The 26,797-nt window shown below is 44.2% G+C and overlaps 1 protein-coding gene across 2 annotated transcripts in view; it reads right to left on the bottom strand.

Moving 5' to 3' along the window:
- CALN1 (calneuron 1) overlaps window positions 1-26,797 on the bottom strand; it is a 462,940-nt gene that overhangs the window by 246,730 nt on the left and 189,413 nt on the right. For both annotated transcript variants that reach the window (XM_019988189.2, XM_070779998.1), the window contains one exon: window positions 3,195-3,338. In XM_019988189.2, coding sequence (XP_019843748.2) covers window positions 3,195-3,338 — 144 coding nt within the window. The remainder of the gene's footprint in view (window positions 1-3,194; window positions 3,339-26,797) is intronic.

The raw sequence follows: 26,797 nt of genomic DNA, 5'->3' as shown, positions 1-26,797 counted from the left end.
GAGAGACTAAGGTTGTACAGACTCGGTCTAATTCCATCTGGGCCTCGTGCCGAAGGTATGACCTCACCAGAAAGCAAAACGGCAGGGACCCCAGAGAGAATGGATCGGTGTGTGGGCCAGACCTGCCTCAAATCACGGCCAGCTGGGATGCACGGAGGCACCGCCATCTCTCCCGATGCCCTTGGATCCCAGGACCAGGGTCAGTAGGCATGGTCATCTTACAGTGAAGAATCCTAAGTTCTGGCCCAAAACCCTTGTGTGAGTGTGTGTGTGTGTGTGCATGAGGCATTATTCTCATAAAAATCTCTGCCATTCCACAAGTTTCACACCAAAGAGAAGCTTAATTAGGTAGGGCCAAATGTCTGCAGAGAATCTCCAGTTACAGAAGCTGGGAGGAAGGATATAATTAGAACCTGACTTAAAAAAAAAAAAAAACCACCACCAGAATAGCTCAAAAGACCCCACTAAGAGAAGGACACTGAAAAACAGTCAATCCACGTATATCCAGAACTCAGAACCCAGAAATTTCACTTACCAGTGTCACTGACAAATAACATAAAGGCATTTCCGCCTCAGCCTGGGTATTTCTCCCTTAGCTCTTTCCCCACTTAGGCATTGATTGCGTTGCAAAAGGCAATTCTCTTTGCCTGCACTGCTGCATTGCCTTCATTTGTTGTATATTGATTCTTTTGTAGGCAACAAAAGTTTGAGGAAGCTGCACTTCAGATATATATGATTATGGCTGATTTGCATTGTTGTATGGCAGAAATTTGTAAAAAAAAAAATTAATATATTTAAATAAATGAAGAAAAGTAAATAACTGTGCTTTCACCTGATGGGGTCACCATGAAAAAACAGATGATTTAGGCTTCTGTTAAAGGAACTAATAGAATTCTCTATATGCTTTGCTTGGAAGTCCCGCCCTCGGCATTGGTCACTAAGAATGATGTTGCAAATGAATGGGTGAAACCTGGCATCTCTTAAGCTGCATCTTGTTGGCTGCTTGAGTCCTGATGGGCTCCTGGAACAGCACCATCACCCGAGGCCCCCAGGGGACTCCAAGCCCTCCTGCAATCAGGGAGGATTTGCAATAATGTAAAAATTCCCCATGAGCCAGGGTCTGATGAACGAATAGACAGACAGCAAGGATGTACTTGGATGAAGATCCATAAAACTTCCATGGAAGTAACTCTCCCATGATAGCCCCCAGCTCATTTTGACTAAATGTTGCTAAGTCCATTTGCTTTTAGTCCATCTGACCATGTTTTATTTTGCTAAGTTATGAGAGAAGACTCAAAGGCACAAAAACCTTCTTAATTCTACAAAGAAGATAGGTTAAAATTTCTATTATTTTAAGGAAGAAACTCTTTTTTCCTGGAAGTGTTTCTCTGAAATGATGATGGGAATCCAGGGAAGAGATTTTGCTATACAACATGTGCTTTGCTCCAGCTTTTCAGAAATATTGGGCTAGCCAAAAGTTCATCTGGGTTTTCCCATAGGATGGTGCAGAAAAACCCAAAAGAATTTTTTGGCCAATCCAGTACCTCTAACTATAAAGCAAAGTCGAATCAGGCCTGCAAAGACCCAGAGAGTCACAATCAATCAGAGATGTAAGGACAGAGCCAGCACTCCATGTACAACTGAACATCCCTGATAGAACATCTCTTTCCTGAACCAGAAAATAAATGCCCACAGCTGCACTTGGTGGTTGGGACTGGGGTCCATTCACCATACAGTCACCATTAAATTATCATTTTTCCAACAAACCAGCAAGATAACAGGACACAGCTGTGTTCAATTAGTCTGCAGACCAATCAAACCCCTCACTACCAGGGTCTTCATCTGTCTCTCCCAAAAGACACCCTGCCCCATCCTCTGTTTCCATTTAGCTGGCCTTTACTTCATGTTCTACACAAGAATCCCCAAAGTCTACCACTTTGGACCCCTTACACCTGGGATCAAGCTGCTTTCCAGAGAGGGAGAGTGTGTGTTGAAAAAACAAAATTAGGGGACTTTTCTGGCAGTCCAGTGGTTAAGACTTCACCTTCCAATGCAAGGAATACAGGTTCAATCTCTGGCTGGGGAGCTAAGATCCCACATGCCTCGTGGCCAAAAACCCAAAACATAAAACAGAAGCGATAATATAACAAATTCAATAAAGACTTTTAAAAAATGGTCCACATCCAAAAAAAAAAAAACCTAAAATAAGAAAGCTGCTTTCTGGACCTTCAGCCAAGGCAGGAAGGTCATAGCCAGTTTGGGATAAACTCCTAGGGTTTTAGAGCAGGAAAGAATCTTAAGGATCATCAAATGCAGTCATTTTCCAGAACCGTTTAAGGATAGTGAAACACTTTCCCCCAATGAGACTGTATGTAGAAACCAGTGTGTAAAAGAGAGAAAAGAAGCTGTTATAGCCAAAAAATGGAATGTGATTTAGCAATAAAATGCAGTGAAATAGTGATACATGCTACACTATGGATGAACCTTTCAAATATTACGGTAAGTGAAGGAAGTCAGTCACAAAGGACCGTGTATCCCATGATCCAGAAGAGCTAAGTCCATAGAGACAGAAAGTTGATTAGTGGTTGTCCAGGACTCGGTGAGGGATAGAGGGACAGCCTGGAGCATCCCATGGACAGAGGAGCCTGGTGGGCTACCGTCCATGGGGTAAAGAATTGGACATGACTGAGCAACTAACAGTTTCACTTTCAGAGGGAATGGAGGTGATAATTCAGAGGTACAGGGTTTCTTTCAGGGTGATGAAAATGTTCTAAAATTGATAATGCTATTGGTTGCACAAATCTGTGATACACTCAAAGCCACTGAATTACACAGGTTGCACAGGTGAATCTTAGGGTGTGTGAATTCTGTCTCAACAAAGCTATTTTGAAAATGAAACAGAATCATTTTCACTGCTCCACCAGCCAGGGCCTCCCCCCTCACTCGGCTCCCTCTAGTGGCCCCAGAGCCACCTCTGCAGACCCCTGGAGGTCTGTGGAATGTGGTTTGAAAAACCCAGATTTGGTTCAAGTTTCCATGCCCGAAATGTAAGCCAGGACATGAATCCAAGTCTTTTGACTCCAAGTCTCTATTTTGCAAGGCCCTTCAAACCCAAGATCTCTGATGAGTCCTGGCTCATCCCAGGGGATGGGGATGGGGGTAAGGGGTGGGGATGCTGTGGGCTCCAGTCTCACCGTCCATGTCCAGGCGTTGCATGATGATGGCCAGCTCCACCTCACTTGGCATGTACCCCAAAGAGCGCATGGCCATGCCCAGCTCCTGCTTGGAGATGAACCCATTTCCGTCTCGGTCCAGAACCCGGAAGGCCTCTCGGATCTCTACAACAGAAAAGCAGAGAAAGTCCAATGGTCACAAGGCATGGTTGACTGCAGGGGTCCCCAGCCCCCGTTAGGAACTAGACATGAGCAGTGGGCCAGCAAGTAAAGTTTTATCTGTTGCTCCCCATCGCTCACATTACCACCTGAACCACACCTGCCCCTTACCCCACCATCCATGGAAAAATTGTCTTCTGTTGTCAAAAGGGTTGGGGACCACCGCTCTACTGCATTGAAATGATAGGCAACTGTCTGCAGAAAACTCCTAATTACTTTACAAAGAGTGATGTGTCAAAACCCTTTAACCTGATTAAAAAAAGGGGGTGGCCAGAAGAGGAAGAAAAAAAGACAGAAAAGACGGGGAGGGAAGGGGGTAAGAAACAAACAAATAAAAAAAAAAAAACCAGAAAAACAACTTTGGAAGGAGGAGATAACTAACCCTAAGCAGCTAACATAATGTAGTGTTGTGTTAGTCGCTCAGTTGTGTCTGATTCTTTGCGACCCCATGGACTGTAGCCCTCCAGGCTCCTCTGTCCATGGAATTTTCCAGACAAGAATACTGGAGTGGGTTGCCATTCCCTTCTCCAAGGGATCTTCCCAACTCAGGGATCAAACCTAGGTCTACTGAATTGCAGGCAGATTCTTTACCATCTGAGTCACCAGGAACGCCCAACACAAAGTAGGGGGTGCACAATTATACAGGAGTCCCAGCTGGGAATCGCATTAGCCATGGACACTCCCCGGCAAGGCTGAGGTTTCTCTTTCAGTGGGGATAAGACGGGAAGACAGTGACCTCCCAGCTTGGGCTAGGGAGGAAAGGAGAATGAGAGTCCCTGTTGCAGACTTACATTCAGCTCCCTGCTGCCACAGAGCTGTGCAGAAAGCTTTCTCAACCTCCTAGGAGGACAGGAGTTGAAGTATCCTGCTGTTTTTATTTCATTCCTCTAATTTACAGCTGTTTTATGGCTATAAACAACCTCAGATCAATAAGAGTGTCATAAAAGCCCCAGAGGCATCTTTAATCACATTCTCTGGGGCTGGCAGAGAACTTGACTCTACCATCAAGAAGGTCATTTCCCCCAGTAGGGGGACGCCCATCCTCTTACCCACCACCAGAGCTGCTCTGCTTTCCAAACCCAGAGTCCCTACCTCCAGAGCCCTGATCTCTCTTCGCCTTCTGTTCATCGTGGGTTGGCTAAGCATTTCCTAACACCTCACACTCCCGTGAGGCATGAGAATTCGATTTGAGATCACAGTCTAGAGATGAGAGGTACGTCAATTGTATCTGAGCACCAGACATGGACAGCTTTGATTTTTCATCAATAAATCCAGTGTGAGCTCAGCTGCGGCAGCTGCCAGCACTCATTGGGGCCATTCAACAAGCTGCCTTTACCTGAGGAGCACGGGAGTTAGGACTGCAGAGAATAAAGACAGTGATCTGCCCAGCATCATGGTTCCCCTCCAGAGACCCATACTCTAGGTAGGAAGATAAGATCCAGTCAAAAACTTGCAGGAACTCTGAACTAATGCAAGACATCGGCCCTAGCCATTTACAGTTGTCCCTTGGTATTGGTAGGGGATTGGTTCCAGGACCCTGTGCATACCAAAATCCACAGATGCTCAAGTCCCCTAATATAAAATGTATAAAATGGAATTGGGTAGCTAGACCTTGTATCCACGGGTTCAGCATCCATGAAGGGCCAACTGTAGTTACCACTTCTCGAAATATCTAACTATCCTCCCAGCAAGCACACTGAACCCTGACCCAGGCATGCTTTTCCTTTCCTCTTTGCATTAATTTCCTGTGGTTCCTTTAATCAATCACACAAATGTAGTAGCTTAAAACAACAGAAATTTATTCTGTCACAATCTGGAGGCTAGAAATCTGAAATCAGGTGGTAAAGAACCCTCCTGCCAAAGCAGGAAACGTAAGAGACACAGGTTCAATTCCTGGGTCAGGAAGATCCCTTGGAGGAGGGCATGGCAAACCATTCCAGTATTCTTGTCGGGAGAATCCTATGGACAGAGGAGCCTGGCGGGCTACAGCCCAAAGGGTAGCAAAGAGTCCGACACGACTGAGTGATTTAATATGCACGCTTGGACCAAAATCAAGATGAGGACAGACTACCCTCCCCTAGAGGCTCCAGGGAAGATTCTTTTCCCACTTTTTCCTACAAGTCTACTTTCCTTGGCTTGTGGCTGCAAGGCTCCAATCTCTGCCCTGCGGTTACCTTCTCTTCATCTGTCTTTGATCTCCCTTTGCCTGCCTCTTACAAGGACACTTGTGCTTTCATTTAGAGACCACCATATAATCCAGGATAAACTCCTCAACTCAAGATCCTTAATTTATTGGCAGCTGCAAAGACCATTTTTTCCAAAGTAACATTTATAAGTTCTAGGCTTGAGGATCTGATTCCTTTGGGGATTGTTTTTCAGACCTCTGCACTCTCCCAGCCAGTTCTTCCATCTGAAACACCTTGACATTCTCTTTACCTGCCCAAATCACATTGGTCCTCCAAGGCCAAGTCAGGGGTTGTGTGTTTCACAGCAATGCCCTCACTCACCACAGCCAAGTTACCTCCCTCACTACTGATTGGTCAGCAGGACATTTACTACTGCCTCATGACACTTAGCCCATACCACCTAGAAATATGAGGAAATCAAGGTGCCGAAATCATGGCTTCTGTGAGCTACAAGTGCCTTGTACATTTCATTCAAGGCTGTAAGTTCCCACCTATGTGCTGAAGGAGGTGCTAGACAGACAGCTGTTCAATAGATGATGATTCTGAACAAGTAAGCACCAGATATCAGCAGCAGATTCATTATCGATACTAATTCAGCATGCTGGATGCGTTCCATGAATAAATGTGTGCTCCAGCAGAAGGAAGACTAGTCTGGGAGTCAGGACCTTGGGCTCCCAGCCAGGCCTATTAGCGAATTAGGTCTGCAGCCAAACCCTGAGGCCTTGGTTTGTTCATGTGTAAAATGAACCAGGTTGGCCAAGAGACTCCGTGAGGTCCTTTGAGCCCCTTTCTAAGGATCCGTGGACATCGTTACAGTATTTAAAAGAAGAATAGGAAGCCTGTGTTCTTCTTCATACCCTATTAATCTGCTGTTCAAACACCCCTCTTTTTTCCACTGATGATACAGAAAACATTTTAGCCCTTTCCAAATTCTGAATTAAGGGGTTTGTCTGCATGTTTAGACTTTTCTCGTCAATGAGACATGCCCAAGATTATCTAAAGCAGCCATATGTTTTCCAACCATGTGTTGGGTGGACCTAAAACAGCTTACAGCCAGTGCTCAGCTCGAGATCATGGCACACAGCACTCAAGGACCAGGGCAGAGGTAATGCCTCACTCGGCCTAAGTCCAGACACTGAGGGTAGGGGGATGTAGACGGAGGGTCTCCTGAGATGGGAATCAGCTCACAAAGAAGTCCATCCAGTCCCCATGATCAGGGCAGCCCTGTCCCTCAGCCTCAATATCCCCATCTGAAAACTGGGTTGGGCTGGATCTCCTTCCAGCCTCTGTGACAGGGTTTTACAACAGGTCTTACAAAACCGTGCAACAGTAGAAAATTTCAGATGATGATAGGACCCTTGCTGGGGTCCCAGGTGGGCCAGCCTGATGGCCAGCTGCAGGCTGAGCCCTGCCCCTGCTCTCTGGACCACTTCCTTTCCAAGGCACCATCTCCTCTTCACATCCCTCTGACTCCATCCTCAACTCTGGGCTAATGCTGTCGCACTGAAGGATGATCCCCTTCTGTTGATAGGGCCTGGCCTCAGCCCTGTGGTCCCTCTGCATGCCCTAGATCTTACCAGGGAAAGAGCCTGCATCCTAACATTAGCTACTCCAGAGGGCTTGGTTATGGATGTTTGAGAATATGACCTGGAAGTGAGAGCCTTGGTGGCTACACCCTAAGCTGCCTCACCTCTGGACTGTTGGATTTGGTAACTCAGACCTCAGACGGGGATCCCTCCGGAACTGCCCTGCTTGAAGGAACATGTTCCTTCGAGGCCCCAAATCCCCATGGTTTTCCTGTTTGCAATATGCATCCAGGCTGGCCCTGCTTCAGCCCAGGACAGGATGGAGAAGAAACAGCTCAGCTCAGAGTTCTGTTTTCTTTGGCCCCAGGTCAGTGGGACAAAGTCATCCTTCTCTGTTTGCTCCCAAGGGGACTTTCCCGGCAGTTCAGTGGTTAGGACTCCAAGCTTCCACTGCAGGGGATGCAGGTTCTATCTCTGACTGAGGAACTAAGATCCCACATGACATGTGGTGCCACCAAAAAAAGGAAAAAAGCTGGAGCTTTGGGGAAAAAAATCAACAAAATTGATAACTCTTAAGAAATAATCAAGCAATAAATTATTTTTTTAAAAAAGAATATCTACCGCTGTTGTGTGTGTGTGCACGTGCGCACGCATGCACAGAAGCAGACAAAGCCTACTAACTTATTTTTCTTTCAAAATAACAGAAGGGGTGAGGAGGAAGGTACAAAACTAGAAATCCATAATGGGAGCCTCTGGACATTTAATCTTTCCAGTGAAGGGAAAGCCCAGGAAACGAGAAGCTTATTAGAAGGAAATGGGTCTTGCAGTCTGAGACATGTGATGTGTGCCTCATTTTGTTTTTAATAGCAGAACAGGGTGTGAGAAATATGCCCATAAAACGGCGGAGACATGGGAGCAGGCCGGATCTTTCTGCCTCCGGCTGCAGACAGCCAGGGTGCAGCACGAAGGGGCTCTGGCCACCTTCCACATCCTCGGGAAGTGGAGACCACAGATCAAGTTTTCAAGAACGACTCAGTCACGTGGTGTGCTTTCCACTGGAATGTATCCCCTCTTTAGGATGAAGTCCCTTGTGCTCCAGAGTTATATAACCATGCTGTGCTTTTGGTCTTTGATTGCATTGCAGTCTCACACAACACGTGCACACCAGGCACCAGCATGGCCAATTCTACCCCATCTAAGATGCCTTGTGGACCACAGGCCATCTATGATGGCCACAGGAGCCTGTCCAACTGTCATTGTGTGGAGTACAAAAGGTAACATTGTAAGACACATCTTCTGAAAAAAGGATTCCATTCTCTGCTTGTGGAGTCTTCTAGAATCAAAGTCTGCACTCCCACAAGGATCTGAGCCTCTTCTCCTTGGAATGAGGCTAATGTTCTGAAGCCAAGCAAGACCTGGGATAGAAATGGTCCTGCTCTAGAGACCGAGAGATGTACAGTGCATTATGCCAGCAAATCTATTTTCTTAAATATATCTGGAGCCACCACTGGTACCTGCTACATTCTGACCCAATGCCTTCTGAGAACCATGCTTTGGTTCCATGATGCTCTCTAGGGTCATAGCCAATTCAGGCAGAAACAATGGTGGAGGCACATCAGTCAAGCCACCTAAACAGAGTGTGTATCAGATGAAATCCAGATACCAGGCAGAGTCAGTATTTATCTGCTAATGGTCTAGCTCTGAAGAGTCAGCTGAAATTCATTGTGCTAACTGGCAAACTCAAATCAGTAATGAAGAACAATCTTTCCTATCTCATTTCTCATTAGCTTGAAATCTGTTTATTATCCACAGAAAGGTATGTTTAGGAAGCACTTGGGTTTTAACCACAAAATGTGAGGTCTTTACCAATGAATAAGATGCCTTCTTTTGATTCACATCATTGAGAAACTGCAAAACTGGAGAGATACAGCTCAGTAAGGCTAGGCGAGCAATTATGAACTAGTAACACAAATGCCAAAGAATTGACACTTTTGAACTGTGGTGTTGGAGAAGACTCGTGAGAGTCCCTTGGACTGCAAGGAGATCAAACCAGTCAATACTAAAGGAAATCAGTCCTGAATATCCATTGGAAGCACTGATGCTGAAGCTGAAACTCCAATACTTTGGCCACCTGATGTGAAGAACTGACTCATTGGAAAAGACCCTGATGCTGGGAAAGACTGAAGACAGGAGAAGGGGATGACAGAGGATGAGTTGGTTGGATGGCATCACCAACTCGATGGACATGAGTTTGAGCAAGTTCTGGGAGTTGGTGATGGACAGGGAGGCCTGGCACGATGCAGTCTACGGGGTGACAAAGAATCAGACATGACTGGGTGACTGAACTGAACTGACTGAACTGAACACAAACACACCAGATTATAAGATACAAGTCTGCAGCTCGTTATTTGGGAGAAATAATAGGACAGGGGCTGAGCCAATGACAAAAGAGATTTAGAAAAGTTTCCCCCTTTTCGATGAAAAACAACAAATGCATATGTAGAAATGACTAATACAACCATTCATTCACTGAATAGTTACTGCATAATTATCATATGCCAGATGCAATCCTGAGATATACAGGGAGCCAAAGAAACTTTCCAGGCTCTGAAAAGCTTACATTCTAGTTGGAGAGACAGAGGGTGACCAGATATTCATAACAGAGAATGACAAGCACAATAATACAAGTCTACATAAATCTCATGGAAGTCCTTCCTTAGGACAGAGACAGCTCTGTGAAATCTTTTGAATCTTAAGGCCACAGAGAGAAGGGAAAGGAGGCTGAGTGGGGAAAATGTACCAAGATGGGTATGTTCAACATGGCTGCACAGTGGTTATAGAAACATCGAGAGACAAAGGGGAAGAAGTCTTACGCTAAGACAAGACTGAAAGAGCCCTAGAAGCCACCCAAGCTTTACAACTAATTGGTTTCAGTAATTAGGGAACGACAGAGGTGAGAGCTGAGGCAGCAAGGCAGTGGGGCTCTGAAAGAGGAGGGAAACATGCTGGGAGGAGGTAGGGATGCAAAGAGGAGTGTCCTGCATTGAATAGTGCTGATGCCAACAGATGGGGGCAAGATAAGGGTTATGATGCTGCTTCTTTTAATTCACTTTTTAACCTAGCTTTCTTGGTACATTTTAAAGAGGGTTAAAGGAGCCTCCTGGTGGCTCAGAAGGTAAAGAATCCACCTGCACTGCAGGAGACCAGGGTTTGATTCCTGGGTCAGGAAGATCCCCTGGAGAAGGAAATGGCAAACCTATTCCAGTATTCTTGTCTGGGAAATCCCATGGACAGAAAAGCCTGGCAGGCTACAGTGCATGGGTTGCAAAGAGCTGGACACAACTTAGCGATTAAACAACAAAGGACCCTCACTCCTAGTTATTTGCTATTTGAGATGTGATTGCATTCATTTCAATAAATGCTCATTTATTGACTGTTCCTCCCTGAGACTATAACAGTATCTGGGATCTACAGTTAGAATTCAGGGTTAAGCATGGCTCCTGTAAGTTCCCTGGCCACCCCCGATCCCACTCTGGCTCATCAGGAATCACTGTTAACCCTGAGGGCAGGCAAAAGGCAGTGTTGGGGAAAACAGTTCAAAGGCACAGTGCTCGAGGCTGGTGGGACAATGGTTCAAGGTCCATACTGTGGATCCCTGGTGTCACTACGCTCCTGGCCTTTCTCCTTACCTCAGGGCTCAAATGATACCTTGAATTCACAAATCAAGCCAACTCCCTCCCTAGCTAGCATTTGGAAAGAAAAGCTTGTCAGTTATTTACTAGGTGGAGAAATTACAGACCGAATAGGTCACGAAAAGTAATCATTCTTTCTTAACATAGGGCAGCAGAAAGCCAGGGGCATTTCTAAGGGTTTAGGAGCTAGATCAGAGTTTATTTGTCCCCAAAGTTTACATCTCCATAGATTAAGCTGAATTGATTTTAACATGCCAGGTCTGTTGAAGCTAATGGAAAATTCCCCAACAGCAAAAGAACAAAGCAAATGAGAACTGAAAGTAACAATGAAAGCCCATCTGGACCATGGGCTCCCAGTGATGGACTGACTGCCCAGCATGGATGAAAGGAGAGCCATTAAACTGATTTGAATATGGATGAGAGTGAGCATTGTCAGAGGGTCTCTGTACTGAAAAACAGCGTGAAGAGTGAAGAAGAAAGGAAGAGGACATCAAGCAAGGCAGCAGTTTTCTTTGTCTTGAGAGATTCTGGACTTGACCTCTGTCTGGGATGGGGACAACCCCCGTCAAAAGACTAGAGCTAGATCTGCAGAGGAATGCTACATTTTCTAGTTCCCAGGTGGCTCAGTGGTAAAGAAACTACCTGCCAATGTAGAAGACACAAGAGACATGGGTTCGATCCCTGGGTTGGAAAGATCCCCTGAAGTAGGAAATGGCAACCCACTCCAGTATTTCTGCCTGGAAAATTCCATGGACAGAGGGACTTGGCAGGCTACAGTCCTTGAGGTCACAAAAGAATCGAACACATTAATTGATGCTTTTTACAAAAAAGCCTCCAAAATATAAAGGAAAAAAAATCTATAATTCACTGGCAAGTAATAACCATTGTTAATATATATTAGGGTGCTTTATTCCAAACTTTTTAATGTACAAATATCCTTAATTAAATTGGGATCAAGCTCTCTCTAGAGCTTTATTTTTTTTTTTTTCATTTCAATCTTCCATATTGTTAAGTAGTCTTTAAAACATCATTTTTGATGGCTGTGTAGTATTCCATTAAATCATGATAGCCAAACTGATATCACCAAACTCCTAGTGTGGGTCATTTAGATCATTTCTGATTTTAAATAATGCTGCAGTGGAAATCTTTGTACATAAATTTTCATGCATTTTGATGTTTATCTCCTTCAGATGATATCCTAGGAACAGAACTATTAGGTCAAAGGCAAAAACTCTTTTAAGGTATTTAATAGATATCACCAAATTGCCCTCTATGATTCATTTCTACTCATACCACTTCTGACATCAAATGTGTCAGAGTTTTCCCCACACCAACTAATTCTCCAGTTCTCTGGATACTAATCTGTTGTCCAATGATTTAGTCTAATTCTGACACTAACTACTTAGAGTCAGTGCAGACCCTGAAGCTTAAGTCCCCCAAAACTGTCCTCACTTTAAATGCCAGTCACAAGTCTAGGTCATCTGGATTTATGACCAGCTGGCTATAATGTCAAGGGTTCCCACAAGTCCTCTTTGGATTTAATAATTTGCTAGAATAGCTCACGGAATTCATAAAAGCTCCTTATTTACATTGACTGGTTTATTATACAAGGTCGAACTTGGGAACAGCCAAATGGAAGACACACATAGGACCAGGTAAAGCGGTTGCAGAGCTTCCATATCCTTTCTGGGCTCACCACCCTCCCAGCACCTTGATGTACTCACAAATCTGAAAGCTCTCCAAACCCCATCATCTAGGGTTTTTATTGGAGGTTCCATTATGTAAGCATAGTTGATTGAATCTTTGGCCATTGGCAACACAATTCAGTCTCCAGACCCTTTTCTCTCCCTGGAGGTCACTGAGTGAGTCAAAGATGCTCGGTCATGTCCAACTCTTTGCAACCCCATGCACTGTTGCCCGCCAGGCTCTTCTGTCCATGGAATTCTCCCGGCAAGAATACTGGAGTGAGTTGCCATTCCTTTCCCCAGGGGACTGTCACTTGATGGGGTTAAAAGTTCCAACCTTCCAATCATGCCTTGGTCTTTCTGGTCACCAGCCCCCATCCTGAAGCTTTCTAGGGACCCCAGCCACCAGTCATTTCCTTAGCATACAAATGACACTCTCATCACTTCAGAGGTTCCAAGGGTTTCAGGAGTTCTGAGCCAGGAACTAGGGAGGAAGACCAAATACATATTTCTTATTATATCATAATATCATACTCTCCAAAAAAGGTAGTATCAGTCCTTACCATCCTCCATTTTCATCATTTCTATGCATAGAAACCCAATCTCCTATGAGATATACTGTTCATCCTGCCATTCTGAAGTTCAATATCCAGATGATTATAATGGGAGGCTTCAGGAAAAGGGAGACAATTCAGATATTGTCTCAAAAAGACCTGCAGGGTAACTGCAGGACCTGAGTGGACCCTACACTCAGCACAGAGCCTGGCCCAAAGGATGTGCCCAGAAAACACCCACACTCATGGCTGAGATGAGGAAACTGAGGCTCAGAGAGAAGAAAGGGGCTCCCCTAATATGAGAGGAGCAGGGATAAGAGGGGAGAGACCTGCCCTCCTGGCTTTAGGTCAGGACTGTTTCCAGGGCAGGATGCTGGGTTGTTCCTCTATGAGGAGATGGACCAACTCCCACAGCCCAGCAGACTAGCTGCATCCTGGGAACAAGCCTGGTGCTTCTCCCCAGAAGGAGTTATTTCTCACAAAGACCCATTTCTCCCACAGCAACAAGCACCTTCTCAGGGAAATAGCCCAAGGCAGAAAACAGCCATCGTACCATTTGGCACATAAGGCAGTATTGCATGGATCTGCAAGCAGCAAATTGAGTGGAATTTATCTGTGAGCAACATGGTAATAATCAATATAATTAATTTTTCATTAAGTCACACTGTTCCTAAGCTGAATATCCTGAGATCAGAGACTAATCAGCATCTGAGAAATCTGTGGATTTAGCACTGATATGGTGGCCAGAAGAGCAAGATCCAAGTTCCAGAAATAAACCTGAAGCAAATTGCATGGAGAGAAGGAGAAGGCCTCTCAGGCACGGCTCAACCCTCCCCTCCCTGGGGTCTTGAAAATCCTCTGGAAAAACTAAGTTTATCTTCATGTTGTTCAATTCAACTCAACCCAACAAATATTTCTTGGGCACCGACTGTGTCAGGCACCCTTCTGAGTGCTGCTGGAGACCAGGCCCCAGGACACCAAGGTATAATAGCAAACAGGGGACTCCCTGGTGGCCCAATACTTGAGAATCCATCTGCCAATGTGGAGGACACAGGTTCAATCCTTGGTCAGGGAACTCGGATCCCACATACTGCAGGGCAACTAAGCTCGTGTGCCACAACTACTGAGCCCAAATGCCCTAGAGCCCGTGCTCTGTAAGAGAAGCCACCACAGTGAGAAGCCCGAGCACTGAGCACTGCAGCTAGAGAAAGCCCACACACGGCAACAAACACCCAACACGACCAAGTAAATAAATCTTTTAAAAAATAATAATAGAAAACAGGACATCGGTCAGGCAGAGGTGGGGCCCTGACCAAAGCCCCCAGTGGGAAGGAACTGTGGAGGATAGCTTAGTGGCTGGAACTCTGATTCTTTTTCTGGCTCTCACAAAGCATTATTCTAGAAACCAAGTCTTTTCCCTGACCTCTGGAATCTCTCCTAGGCTGAAGACAGAAAACAACTTTCTAACAAAAAACGAACCACTAAACCCAAGAAGCTGAAGCTCCAATACTTTGGCCACCTGATGCAAGGAGCCAACTAATTGGAAAAGACCCTGATGTTGGGAAAGACTGAGGTCAGGAGGAGAAGGGGATGACAGAGGATGAGATGGTTGGATGGCATCACCAACACAATAGACATGAGTTTGAGCAAACTCCAGAAGATGGTGAAGGACAGGGAAGCCTGACATGCTGCAGTCCACGGGGTCACAGAGTCAGACATGACTTAGCAACTGAACAACAACAAAATCCAAGGAAACAAGAGGGGCTCTTTTATGGTTTTATTTTTTAATGAGGCAAAAATTATTTTTAAAGGCAATACAGCTTTGAATTTTTTTGTGTTTTATTTTTGTTTTTTAAATTTTGTTGGAGTATAGATGATTTACAATTTTGTATTAGTTTCAGGTGTAAAGTGATTCAGTTATACATACACGTATGTCCACTCTTTTTTAGATTCTGTTTCCATATAGGCCACTACAGAATATTGAGTACAGTTCCCTGTGCTATACAGCAGGTCCTTGTTAGTTATTCCTACCTTATAGGAATATATAGTAGTGTGCACATGTATGTTAACACATTATCGACTGGACATGTACTATGTCCTGTCAATAAATGCCACAGGCATTAGTTTCTGTAAAACCCCCCTGGTCAATAATGTGCTAACTGTAGGCTCCTGATTTATCCCTTCCTCCTTTTGTTTCCCCTTTGGGAACCATAAGTTTGTTTTCAATATAAGTTCTATTTCTGTTTTGTAAATAAGCTAATCTGCATCATTTCTAGATTCCACATATGAGTGATATTATGATATTTGGCTTCCCTTAGTATGATAATCTCTAGGCCCACCCATGTTGTAATACAGCTCTGTTTTGATTCTATCAATCCAGGCTTAATGAAAAGACTTGCAGCAGCCAGTGCACAGACTCAGGGAGCCAAGGAGGAGGCCTGGGTGGCTCACGAAGTGGACTCAGGACCTCCATTGTGACCCAGATGCTTCTGTTCACCACTAGGCAAGGGCGACCTCCAGGAAGCCCAGCCCCCAGTCCACCCTTCAGTGGAAGTGGAAGTGGGCTGCAAAAAGACAGTCAAAGAGCATGTCATGGACCTTCAGAGCGAAATACCTATGGCAATATCACACTTGGGTATTAAAATTGATGCCTCATAGCCACTCCCTAGCCAGGGAAAGCCAAGACAGCACATAGCCTTTTTAATTCCAATTCACAGTAACAAATGCATTGTACATCATGACAGATGTGTAATATAGTTGTAATATACACAGGGGAGGTGTATGAGTATATTAAGTTGAACCATACAAAATTGCTTTTATATAGGGGAAAAAAAAGGTCAAACAGCAGCAGTTTATCCTGGCTCCAGGTACTATGTAAAAGCTAAATCTGCTGTGTGTTTACTAGTCCCAGGCGCTGCTCTGAACGATCCTTGTCTATCAAGCTCATTTATTCCTGGCAACAACCCATGGATGATTGCCCTTCATCTCAGGCGATGTGGTTCTAAGTGTCAGGGCAGCGATTTGAGTGCACTCCTAAACTTCATTGTTGGTGCTCAGTCATGTCCAACTCTTTGCAGCCCCATGGAGTACAGCATGCCAGGCTTCCCTAAACTTCATAGTCTACCTCTTTAAACACATACTTCCTGAAAAGGACACACTTTTCCCACCTGTGACATATTTTAGTTTCTAGTCTATTTATTTCTTCTTATTTTTTTTCATGCATACCCCAGTCGGCAAGTTTGATCTCCCTCCTCATGCCTGGTTCAGGCCCCACATTTTGAGAAGCTCTGCCCTTGCCCTTGTCTGGGTTCCCCAGAGCAGTCTCTATGACTCTCTGGTACGATTTCAGACTCTCCCTAGCAGCCTCCCAAGCTCCTCCTAGGATGCTCCGGGCATTTCTCTGTCTCCGCTAAATCAATGCCCTCCTCCCTCATGGCTGCTATCTTGGGACCATATCATTTCCCACTTCTGCACTGACCAGTCAGCTCTCATTCACTGCCACAAAGCAGCACAGCTACCCAGCTTTGCACCCCTGTCTACTTAACAGACATCTTTCTTGGGTCCCAGAGGGATGTTACATTCTGGAGAGTTAGAGGAAAGTCTTTGTTTTTTAGCACCCCCATAGGCCTACCAATCTTAGGACTCAAGACTTCCCCAGTGACAGGTTTAGTTTTAAGTCTGCTATTGCTGCTGCAGCTAAGTCACTTCAGTCGTGTCCGACTCTGTGCGACCCCATAGACGGCAGCCCACTAGGCTCCTCTGTCCCTGGGATTCTCCAGGCAAGAGTACTGGAGTGGGTTGCCAGTCTAAAACCTCCCAATTGTGTCTCCAACCCCAATCTACTGTCTGCCCCCGCCCTCTGCCCTACCTGTAACAACATCACAGGGTGTGAGCAGCTTTTGGTAGGAAAAAGCTCTTTGCAGGAGGCCTCTTTGTCTTGTCACCAACCTCAAACCAGGCTCTTGTCATCCTCAGGCTCTAGCACTCCTTTCAAATCTCACTTTGCTTTTGTTTTTTTGGCCAAATCTATTGGCATATGGGATCTTAGTTCCCCAACCAGGGATCAAACCGAAGCCCTTTCAGTAGAAGCTTGGAGTCTTAACCACTGGACTACTGGGAAAACTCCTCAGAGCTTTTGATCGCACAATACCTTGCCTAACTCATAGGTTCTTTCCATAGATCAAAGAAGTAGAAATGAAGAATAAGTAATTAACAGATGATCAGAGAGTTTCCCCTTCAATAATCCATGAACAAATTATGTGAATAGGATAGGATCTAGAGAACACTCACAAGAAATCAACAGGCCTGCACACAGTGGGGTGACCATGACTCTGACCTCCCCCAGCCCAATGACTGACTGAGCTTACCTCCCTTTTTCCTTTTCAAAGCTTTCATGGCAGAGCAGACTCTACAGAGATGGTTTTGGGGGACACTGAGTCTACCATCTCCTCAGATTGCCAGCATTCTGATTAAAAGCAGTTTTCCTTTATACCAACATTTATCTCTCTCACAAGTATTGATTTTTTGAGAATCGAGCAGCTGGACCTGAGTTCAATACCAACATTAGGGATGAGGCAGAAGCAGGCATATTCTGCCAGCCATGGGGATTTACCAGTTTTACAGACCAAGCCTGACAAAACAAGAGGACAGTGACAGTCACGCGTGTGTAGCCTGACTTGCTTGCTCCTAATTATCCATATTTAGTTCTTGGGCCAGCTCATGTCATGCCCCAAAGACAGGCTCAGCTCATGAAATAAAAATCCTCATACAGTCATCTTCCAAACAATTCATGGCACTGAGACTCAGGGCAAAATGACAAATGGTGGGAGTTGTAGGAATTGACTCGAATTCAGGAAAGAACTCCTCTTCTGTTGTGAACTTTTTCAATTTTAACTCTTGTCAAACCTGTCCTTCCTTTGCTCACTGGCAAGGGTGCACATAAACACAGCCCAGTTTTGTTTCTCATATGAAAACTACAGCTGCCCCAAACTTGTTGCTAGAGAGAGGCTGTTGTTGTCATTCAGTTGCTAAGTCATGTCCAATTCTGTGTGACATCATGAACTGTATCCTGCCAGGCTCCTCTGTCCATGGGATTTCCCAGGCAAGAATACTGGAGTGGGTTGCTATTTAATTCTCCAGGGGATCTTCCTAGAGCAGGGATCAATTTCGAATCTCTGGAATTCGAGACAACATGAGGGACTTCCCATGTGGTCCAGTGGTTAAGATCCTTCTTCCAATGCAAAGGACACTGGTTCAATCCCTAGTTGGGGAACTAAGGTCCCACATGCCACAGGATGACTAAGATGGAGAGCCACAACTAGGGAGCCCATGCACTCTAGAGCCATCGAGCTGCAACTGCTGAACCCACACACCACTACCAGAGAGTCCATGCAACACAATAAAAGATCCCACATGACGCAACAAAGATCCTGATGCAGCCACTTAAGTAAATAAATATGAAAAAAAAAAAAGATAATGTGAGCCCAAGCCCCGCATTGAACTGTGCAATGAAAAAGACAGGTTTGGACTGGTTCAGACACTTGTGAGAAGTCCGAGGAGCAACCCCCTCCATTAGCTCACCAAACTCCTGCAACCTGTCTATCCCATTGCTTCCTACTCCACTGTGCCTTCCTGAGCATGGATAAAGGACCTGGATATGAAAGGAATTGTTCTCCACTGCAGGTCACCCATTATCAATAGGAAGCAATTTATTTGCTTAAAATATCCAATTTGCTCATTTTGTTTTAATGTGCTGGTTCTCTATCAAATTAAGTCTGCACCTCTGAAAAGACTATTTGCAAAGCCTGGCACTGGCTCCAGCTTGGGAAATAAAACTGAAATCCGCTGAGGCAGACTGATCCTGCGCCAACCTTCCAATATTACAAGGGCAGCTCAGGAAAGGGGAGAAATTGCTTTAGGAATTCTAACCAGATGCTAAATCCTAAGGGAGTCACAAAAGAATAAGCCAACCATTCCAGAACACACAAGTGCACACACAGATCATTCCAGATTTCTCTTAAAGAAAGAGGTAACCTGACTGGCAGACAAGGTGGAAGCTGAGGACCACATCTGGCCATGTGGCTATTCGGATCATGGAAGCGAACAGTGTGATAAAGGAAACATTTCAATCCATGGCAGAAAAGAAAGGTGGCTTCATACCGAGTGCTGTAACAATCAGCTGAGAACTTGGAAAATACTAAGTTATAGATAAACTTCACATCATCTACCCAAACCTACTTTTGAGAAATTAAAATATAGAGGGAATGAAAACTATAATAACTAAACAGCAAAAGAAGTTCTTTCTAAAGAACTGAAGGTTGGGAATTCCTAGTGGTCTGGTGGTTAGGACACTATGCTTTTACTACTGAGGGCCTGGGTTCTAATTCCTGGTTGAAGAACTAAGATCCCAAGAGTTGTACAGCACAGCCATAAAAAAAAAAAAAAAAAAAAAAAGGGAGGCAGACTGATACATTAAAAAACCGGTAACTCAAATAAACAACCTAAAAAATAAACCAAGATGAATCAACATATGGCAAACAAAGGGATCATCGTGGCTATGTAAAAGGTTTTACTGGAAGACCCCAACAGAACAATGGAAAAACACAAATGACTTGTTTCCAAGGGGAAAAATACAGACAGCCCCAAATCATATAAAATCAAGTTCCATCTCATTATTAATTTTTTCACTTGTGGTACATTTTACTATTAATTTTTTAGCACAAGTAGAACCATAGTACACCATGCTTTGTCTATTGAATTTATACTCAGCCAGTAAGGATTTGTTGGTGTCCACCATGTGCCAGCTATGTTCTAGAAGCTAGGCTTTGATAGGACCACGCGAAGATCCTTGATACCGTGTACTTGTATTCCAAGGGGGTGGGGAGGAGACAGAGAGTAAAAAACAGGCCTTTTGTAAAATGAATAACACCAGGTGTAGGAAGGTGATACATGGTACAAGGTAGAGGGAACAGCACTGCAGAACTGGGCAGGGAGGGGGAGAGGGGCTTGCAAGGAACAGGTTCCTGAGTAAACACAGAGGGAGGGTAACTGAGGCGCAACAAGAAGACATTTGAGCCAAGGCTTCAAAGCAAGGCGTGTAGCCATGGGCTTTCTGGGCAGGAGTGTTTCAGACCAGGGAACAGTCAGGACTAAATCCTGAATGCTGGAATGCTTGGAATGCTGGGAGGCTGGCCAGGGGGTGAAGTGGCAGAGGCGGGATGGAGTGTCAAGGGGAACTGGATGCAGGGAGAAGTAGCAGGGAATACTGGAGAGAGACTGGTGGGAACGCAGATCATTAGGCCCTTGTAGGCCATTGTCAACACTTTGGATTTTACTTTGAGTGAGGAGGGAGCCATAGAGGTTGTTGAGCTGAGGTGTGACGTGGTTATACGTGGTTTGTGTTAAAGGGATGCCTCTGTCCAAAGAAGACATACAGGTGGCCAACAGCTACACAAAAGGGGCTAAAAACATCACTAATCTTTCAGATCAGATCAGATCAGTTGCTCAGTCGTGTCCGACTCTTTGCGACCCCATGAATCACAGCATGCCAGGCCTCCCTGTCCATCACCAACCCCCGGAGTTCACTCAGACTCACGTCCATCGAGTCAGTGATGCCATCCAGCCATCTCATCCTCTGTTGTCCCCTTCTCCTCCTGCCCCCAATCCCTCCCAGCATCAGAGTGTTTTCCAATGAGTCAACTCTTCCCATGAGGTGGCCAAAGTACTGGAGTTTCAGCTTTAGCATCATTCCTTCCAAAGAAATCCCAGGGCTGATCTCCTTCAGAATGGACTGGTTGGATCTCCTTGCAGTCCAAGGGACTCTCAAGAGTCTTCTCCAGCACCACAGTTCAAAAGCATCAATTCTTCGGCACTCAGCCTTCTTCACAGTCCAACTCTCACATCCATACATGACCACAGGAAAAACCATAGCCTTGACTAGACAAAACTTTGTTGGCAAAGTAATGTCTCTGCTTTTGAATATGCTATCTAGGTTGGTCATAACTTTCCTTCCAAGGAGTAAGCGTCTTATCTGATCTGATCTGATCTGATAGAAGAAACCAACCCAACACTGTAAAGCAATTATCCTCCAATTACAAAATTCAAACATGGATCTTGCTTGGATCCTAAATAGAGCAAATCTTAAATGGCTTATGTATTTTGAGATACATAATATAGAAGTAAATGGATTTAAGTTAGAGAGCTATACTGATGGGATTATGGATGAAATGATTATGGATGTTCCTCTAAAATACTCCAGGAAAACATGCAGGGGCCAAGGGTGACAGAATGAATGCGACTGGCAAAATGCTGAAAATTCCCTGAAGCCCAGTGGGGGCTATTTCAGGGTTCACACTCTCCTCTCTGTATTTCACTAAGACTGATGATTTCCATAATAAACTATCTTAAAGGCATACATATCTTTAGACCCAGCAATTCCTTTTGTGGAAATTTATATTTATGTATACAAAGATTTATTTACAGAGTTACTTATCACAGCCTTATTTTTAATAATCAAGTGGGAAACGACAAAAAATAGAGGCAATCTATTTAAATAAATGATAATAAATCATTCGATTGGAAGCAGTAGAAGGATCAGAAATTTGTCTGGATATGGACAGAAATTTAGTATATAATAAGAGTGACATTTCAGACAAAGGGAAAAGATGGATTTAATAAGTAATTTTAGGACCAGTAAGTAGATATATGGAAAAGATTAACAATGAAACTATACTCCACACTTTATACTGAAATATAGTTCCAAAGAACCAAAGACTAAATATGTTAAGATGAAGCCATAATTGTAAGAGGAAACAAAACATGAGGAAATTTTTTATAATCTGAGTGAATAACACTATACTTAGTAGGAAACAAACACCAAAAGCCATTAAATAAAAGACTGACAAATTCTAACTAAAAATTTAAAACTTCTACATGGCAAAAATCACTGTAAACTAAGTCAAAAATGAGAAACAAAATAAAAATATTTGCAATTTATATTACAAATGAGGAGTAGATTCCTTCACATTTAAAAAAGCTGGTATATATCAATTTAGAGGGCTGTGATTCCATACACAAGGAAGGTACCTGGTGGCTCAGACATAAAGAATCTGCCTGTAGTACAGCAGACCCGGGTTCAATCCCTGGGTCGGGAAGACCCCCTGGAGAAGGAAATGGTAACCCACTCCAGCATTCTTGCCTATGAAATTCCGTGGACAGAAGAACCTGGCGGGCTACAGTCCATGGGGTCTCAAAAGAGCTGGACAAGCCTGAGCGACTAACGCTTTATATATCAATAAGAAAAAGAGCCAACCAAAAGAAAAATGTTCAAAGAATCTAGGCAGACAGTTAGTCCCCAGGAAAGAATTACAAATGGCTCTTAAATATATAAAACAATGTTCAACCCAACTCAAAAAAAGAGGAATGCAAATCAAAATCACATTTGTATATTTTCACCTGTGAGGCAAGTAAAGATCAAGAAATGTGATAACATCCTGTATAGACAAAGCCAAGAGGAAGCAGATCCTCTGAATCTTTGGTGGTAGAACTGTAAATCAGTACAATCTCTTTGAAGTGCAAAATGGTGATGTCTATTCTATTAAAAAGGCACGCTTTAGCTCAACAAACCTCTAGAAATATATGTTACAGCTCCATTCATACACGTGGAATGAAGCATGGATCAGGCTGTTGGTTGCCACAGGGATTATATATACATTTTCTTTTTTAATTTGAGTATAGCTGTTTCACAATGTTGTGTTAGTTTCTGTTGTAGAGCAAAGTGAATCAGTTGTATGTATACATAATCCCCTCCCTCCTGGACCTCTCTCCCATCCCATCTCCCATTCCACCCACCTAGGTCAACACAGAGCACAGAGCTGAGCTCCCTGTGCCATACAGTGGGTTCCCGCTACCTACCTGTTTTACACATGGCAGTGCACAAAAGATAGATTTAATGGCATTAAGGAATTATTGTTAATTGTGTTAGGTGTGATGCTGGTATTACTTTTAATTCTTTTTGTGTGTTGTGTGCTGTGTGTAGTCGCTCAGTTGTGTCTGACTCTTTGGGACCCCATGGACTGTAGCATGCCAGGCTCCTCTGTCCATGTGGATTCTCCAGGTAATCTATATTAAAACAATTCCAGGTGAAATGATAAAATGTCCGGGATTTGCTCTAAAATAATACAAGGAAGAGAAGGGTTGGCAGAAGGGGTACAGTTAAAACAAGCTTGGTCCGAAATTATAGCTGGGTGATCGGCCCACATGTGTTCATTACACTTGAATTTTCCATAAACAAACACCACAAATTTAAAAGATCAGAATCAACTCAAATGCCCATAAAAAGAAAAGAAGTTCAATAAACCAGAGTACACCCAAGGAATGGAAGAGTATGCAGATGTAAAAAGAGTAAGAATGTTCTTTATATCCTAATGTGGAATGATAGGCAAGATGAATTATTAAACGAGAAAAGCAAGATGCGGAAAGGTGTGTGTCACATGCTATCATTTGTGTAGAAAGAAGAAAGAAGAAAAAAAAAGAGGACACAAACTTCCTTGTAAACATTCAGGATCTCACTGGATGAACACGTTCAGTTCAGTTCAGTTCAGTCACTCAGTCGTGTCCGATTCTTTGCGACCCCATGAATCGCAGCACGCCAGGCCTCCCTGTCCATCACCAACTCCCGAAGTTCACTCAAACTCACGTCCATCAAGTTGGTGATGCCATCCAACCATCTCATCCTCTGTCGTCCCCTTCTCCTCCTGCCCCCAATCCCTCCCAGCGTCAGAGTCTTTTCCAATGAGTCAACTCTTCGCATCAGGTGGCCAAAGTACTGGAGTTTCAGCTTTAGCATCATTCCTTCCAAAGAAATCCCAGGGCTGATCTCCTTCAGAATGGACTGGTTGGATCTCCTTGCAGTCCAAGGGACTTGCAAGAGTCTTCTCCAGCACCACAGTTCAAAAGCATCAACTCTTCGGCACTCAGCTTTCTTCACAGTCCAACTCTCACATCCATACATGACCACAGGAAAAACCATAGCCTTGACTAGACGGACCTTTGTTGGCAAAGTAATGTCTCTGCTTTTGAATATGCTATCTAGGTTGGTCATAACTTTCCTTCCAAGGAGTAAGCATCTTTTAATTTCATGGCTGCAGTCACCATCTGCAGTGATTTTGGAGCCCCCCAAAATAAAGTCTGACACTGTTTCCACTGTTTCCCAACATGTAGGATTCAAGAAAGCCTGATTCCCCAGGGAAAGAGAACTAGGTGCAGAGGAAGGACAGGACAAACACTTTCACTATATACACTTTTCTTCCTTTTGAAATGTGTCCGACTAATGTATTATATATTCAAATAAAAAGTATGGTTGTTAAAATATTCAGTAAATCATTAATGGTAGCTATTATTGCAGGTTAGGGTTATAGGTGATTATTTTTCTTTTCCAAATATTCTACGTATCTCTGAAGTAATTTGGGGGAGAGAGTGAGGTTATATTTGAAAAAGAAAAACCAGGAAACAACTTAACCAACGAGCTTGACTCAACCATCAGACGGAAGGTGACCCACAGACTCCCCATGCCTGATGGTGCCATTGCCCTCTTTCTTCCCCCACCATCTGGGGCCGTGCACTGAGCATCCACAGGTCAGCAGGGACCAGGCTGGGTGAGGACCTAATGCTGATGAGATCTGGCTCTGCCCTTTAAGCTCTTATTGTGGGGCAGCTGAGGAAAGAGGCAGAAACACAAACAGGCAATCACAGTGCTATGAGATAAGTGCTATGCTGTTGTTGGTCAGCCACTAAGTTGTGTCTGACTCTTTATGACCCAATGGACTGCATGCAGCATGCCAAGTGCTATAATAATCACAACTTAAGAAAGCTGGGAGTCAGGGCAGGGGAGCTTCCCAGTGTCATAGGAGGAAACTGATTCTTCAGTGGGGAAAATGCATAAGATTTTTTAAGATGGATGGTAATTGGATTCAGGATTATATGGTGATGATTCAGTCTAGGGTCAACGATGCAATGGCTGACCCTATTTGTTATTATAATTGGCCTCCCTTGGTGACTCAGCACTGAAACAGTTCCTAATCATCTACTTAGGTTCTCCAGTGCAGAGCTGAGCTGAATCTACTCACTCATGGCTCCTCTTCAAGCTTTTTCACTTTGACTAGGTTAAAGAACAAGAATCTCTCTACATTCCCAGACTCTGGCTCTTCTAAGTAAACTCACTATCCTTAGCCACTGCTTCTTGAATGGCTTTTACTTCTAGTCCATTCAAGAAACCCAACACCTGGCCACATTCTGGTCCTCAGCCTTATCCAACATTGTCCAACTCTGAAACATGAAGCACTAACATTTCTTTCTCATACCACAACCTCATATTTTTCCAAACAGTCACTGCCACAAGCATGCTCTTTTACCTTTTTAAGACCTTAATTCCTCAGCATTTCTCCAGACTGTCAGCCCGCCCTTGTCTTTCTTTCCTGTTCAGCCCCACTAGACAAGCTACCTAGAGCCCAATTCAATTCATCCACTCTCTTCCCAATACTCTTACCATCACCTCCTAATTTCCTGTGAGGCCTCTTCTGTGCACCTCAAGCCGCTTCCCCATCTCCACAGTCAGACACAATCCTTTCCCCATCATTCTGTTCAAGATCTTCATCATTCTCTTCCAAATCCCATCCCATTTCCTAAAACCATTCCCAAAGTTGTTCTTCATAAAAGAAAGGAGTTATCAGTCCAGAATGGTTCTAATTTTTCACCGTTTTCCCCCTGTAAACTTACCTACCACAAAATACATTCTCATTCCCTCTCTTGTTTTAGATAAGAGGTATCCCATTCCATTCTACTGGACTATTCACTCCAGTAGTCATGTACAGATATGAGAGCTGGATCACAAAATAGGCTGAAAGCTGAAGAATTGATGCTTTCGAATTGTGGTGCTGAAGAAGACTCTTGAGAGTCCCTTGGACTGCAAGGAGATCAAATCAGTCAATCCTATAGGAAAGCAACCCTGAATATTCATTAGAATGACTGATGCTGAAGCTGAAGCTCCAATACTTTGGCCACCTGATACAGAAAGCCAACTCATTGGAAAAGACCCTGATGCTGGGAAAGACTGAAGGCAAAAGGAGAAGAGGGCAGCAGAGGTTGAGATGTTTAGATAGCAACATCAACTCAATGGACAGGAACTTCAGCAAACTCAGGGAGATAGTGGAGGACAGGGAAGCCTGGTGTGCTGCAGTCCATAGGTTTGCAAAGAGTCAGACATGACTTGGCAACTGAACAACAACAATCCCATCCCATCTGTGTCGGCCTCATCTAATGGGACTCCCCAGAGTCTCTTGACCTCATCCCCCTTCCAAACTCTTGGCCACTTGCTTTGCTGTAGCTGTTGCCAGTATGGTGACTCAAATCGGAGTCCGTTAGGGCCCTGTGACCCCAGGCCTAAAGCCATGGCCAAGGTCTCTCACTCCACTATGGTTTCTACGTTTGGATGAAGCAACACAGAAGTGTATGCAATCTGTTCTCCAAGCGGTGGCCAAATGGGTCTGATGACACTCCAGAAGCACAAGAGTATTCACTTCCTGAAAATTCAGTTTTGACCAATTCGAAAGAGAAGAAAGGAAAGAGCTAGGAAATAAACTTCCTCTCCATTCCTCTCTCTACTGGACTTTCCAAACAGTATTTCTCTACACTATCTGGAGACATACTGCATAGCTGAGACCTCAGGACACGGTGGTCAACCTAGCAATGCATCCCTTGGTGTTTA

The sequence above is a fragment of the Bos indicus genome, chromosome 25, assembly GCF_029378745.1.
Source record: "Bos indicus isolate NIAB-ARS_2022 breed Sahiwal x Tharparkar chromosome 25, NIAB-ARS_B.indTharparkar_mat_pri_1.0, whole genome shotgun sequence".
Classification (NCBI taxonomy): Eukaryota; Metazoa; Chordata; class Mammalia; order Artiodactyla; family Bovidae; genus Bos; species Bos indicus.
Note: the sequence above shows the minus strand (reverse complement) of the source record. Positions and strands in the feature narration are given on the sequence as shown.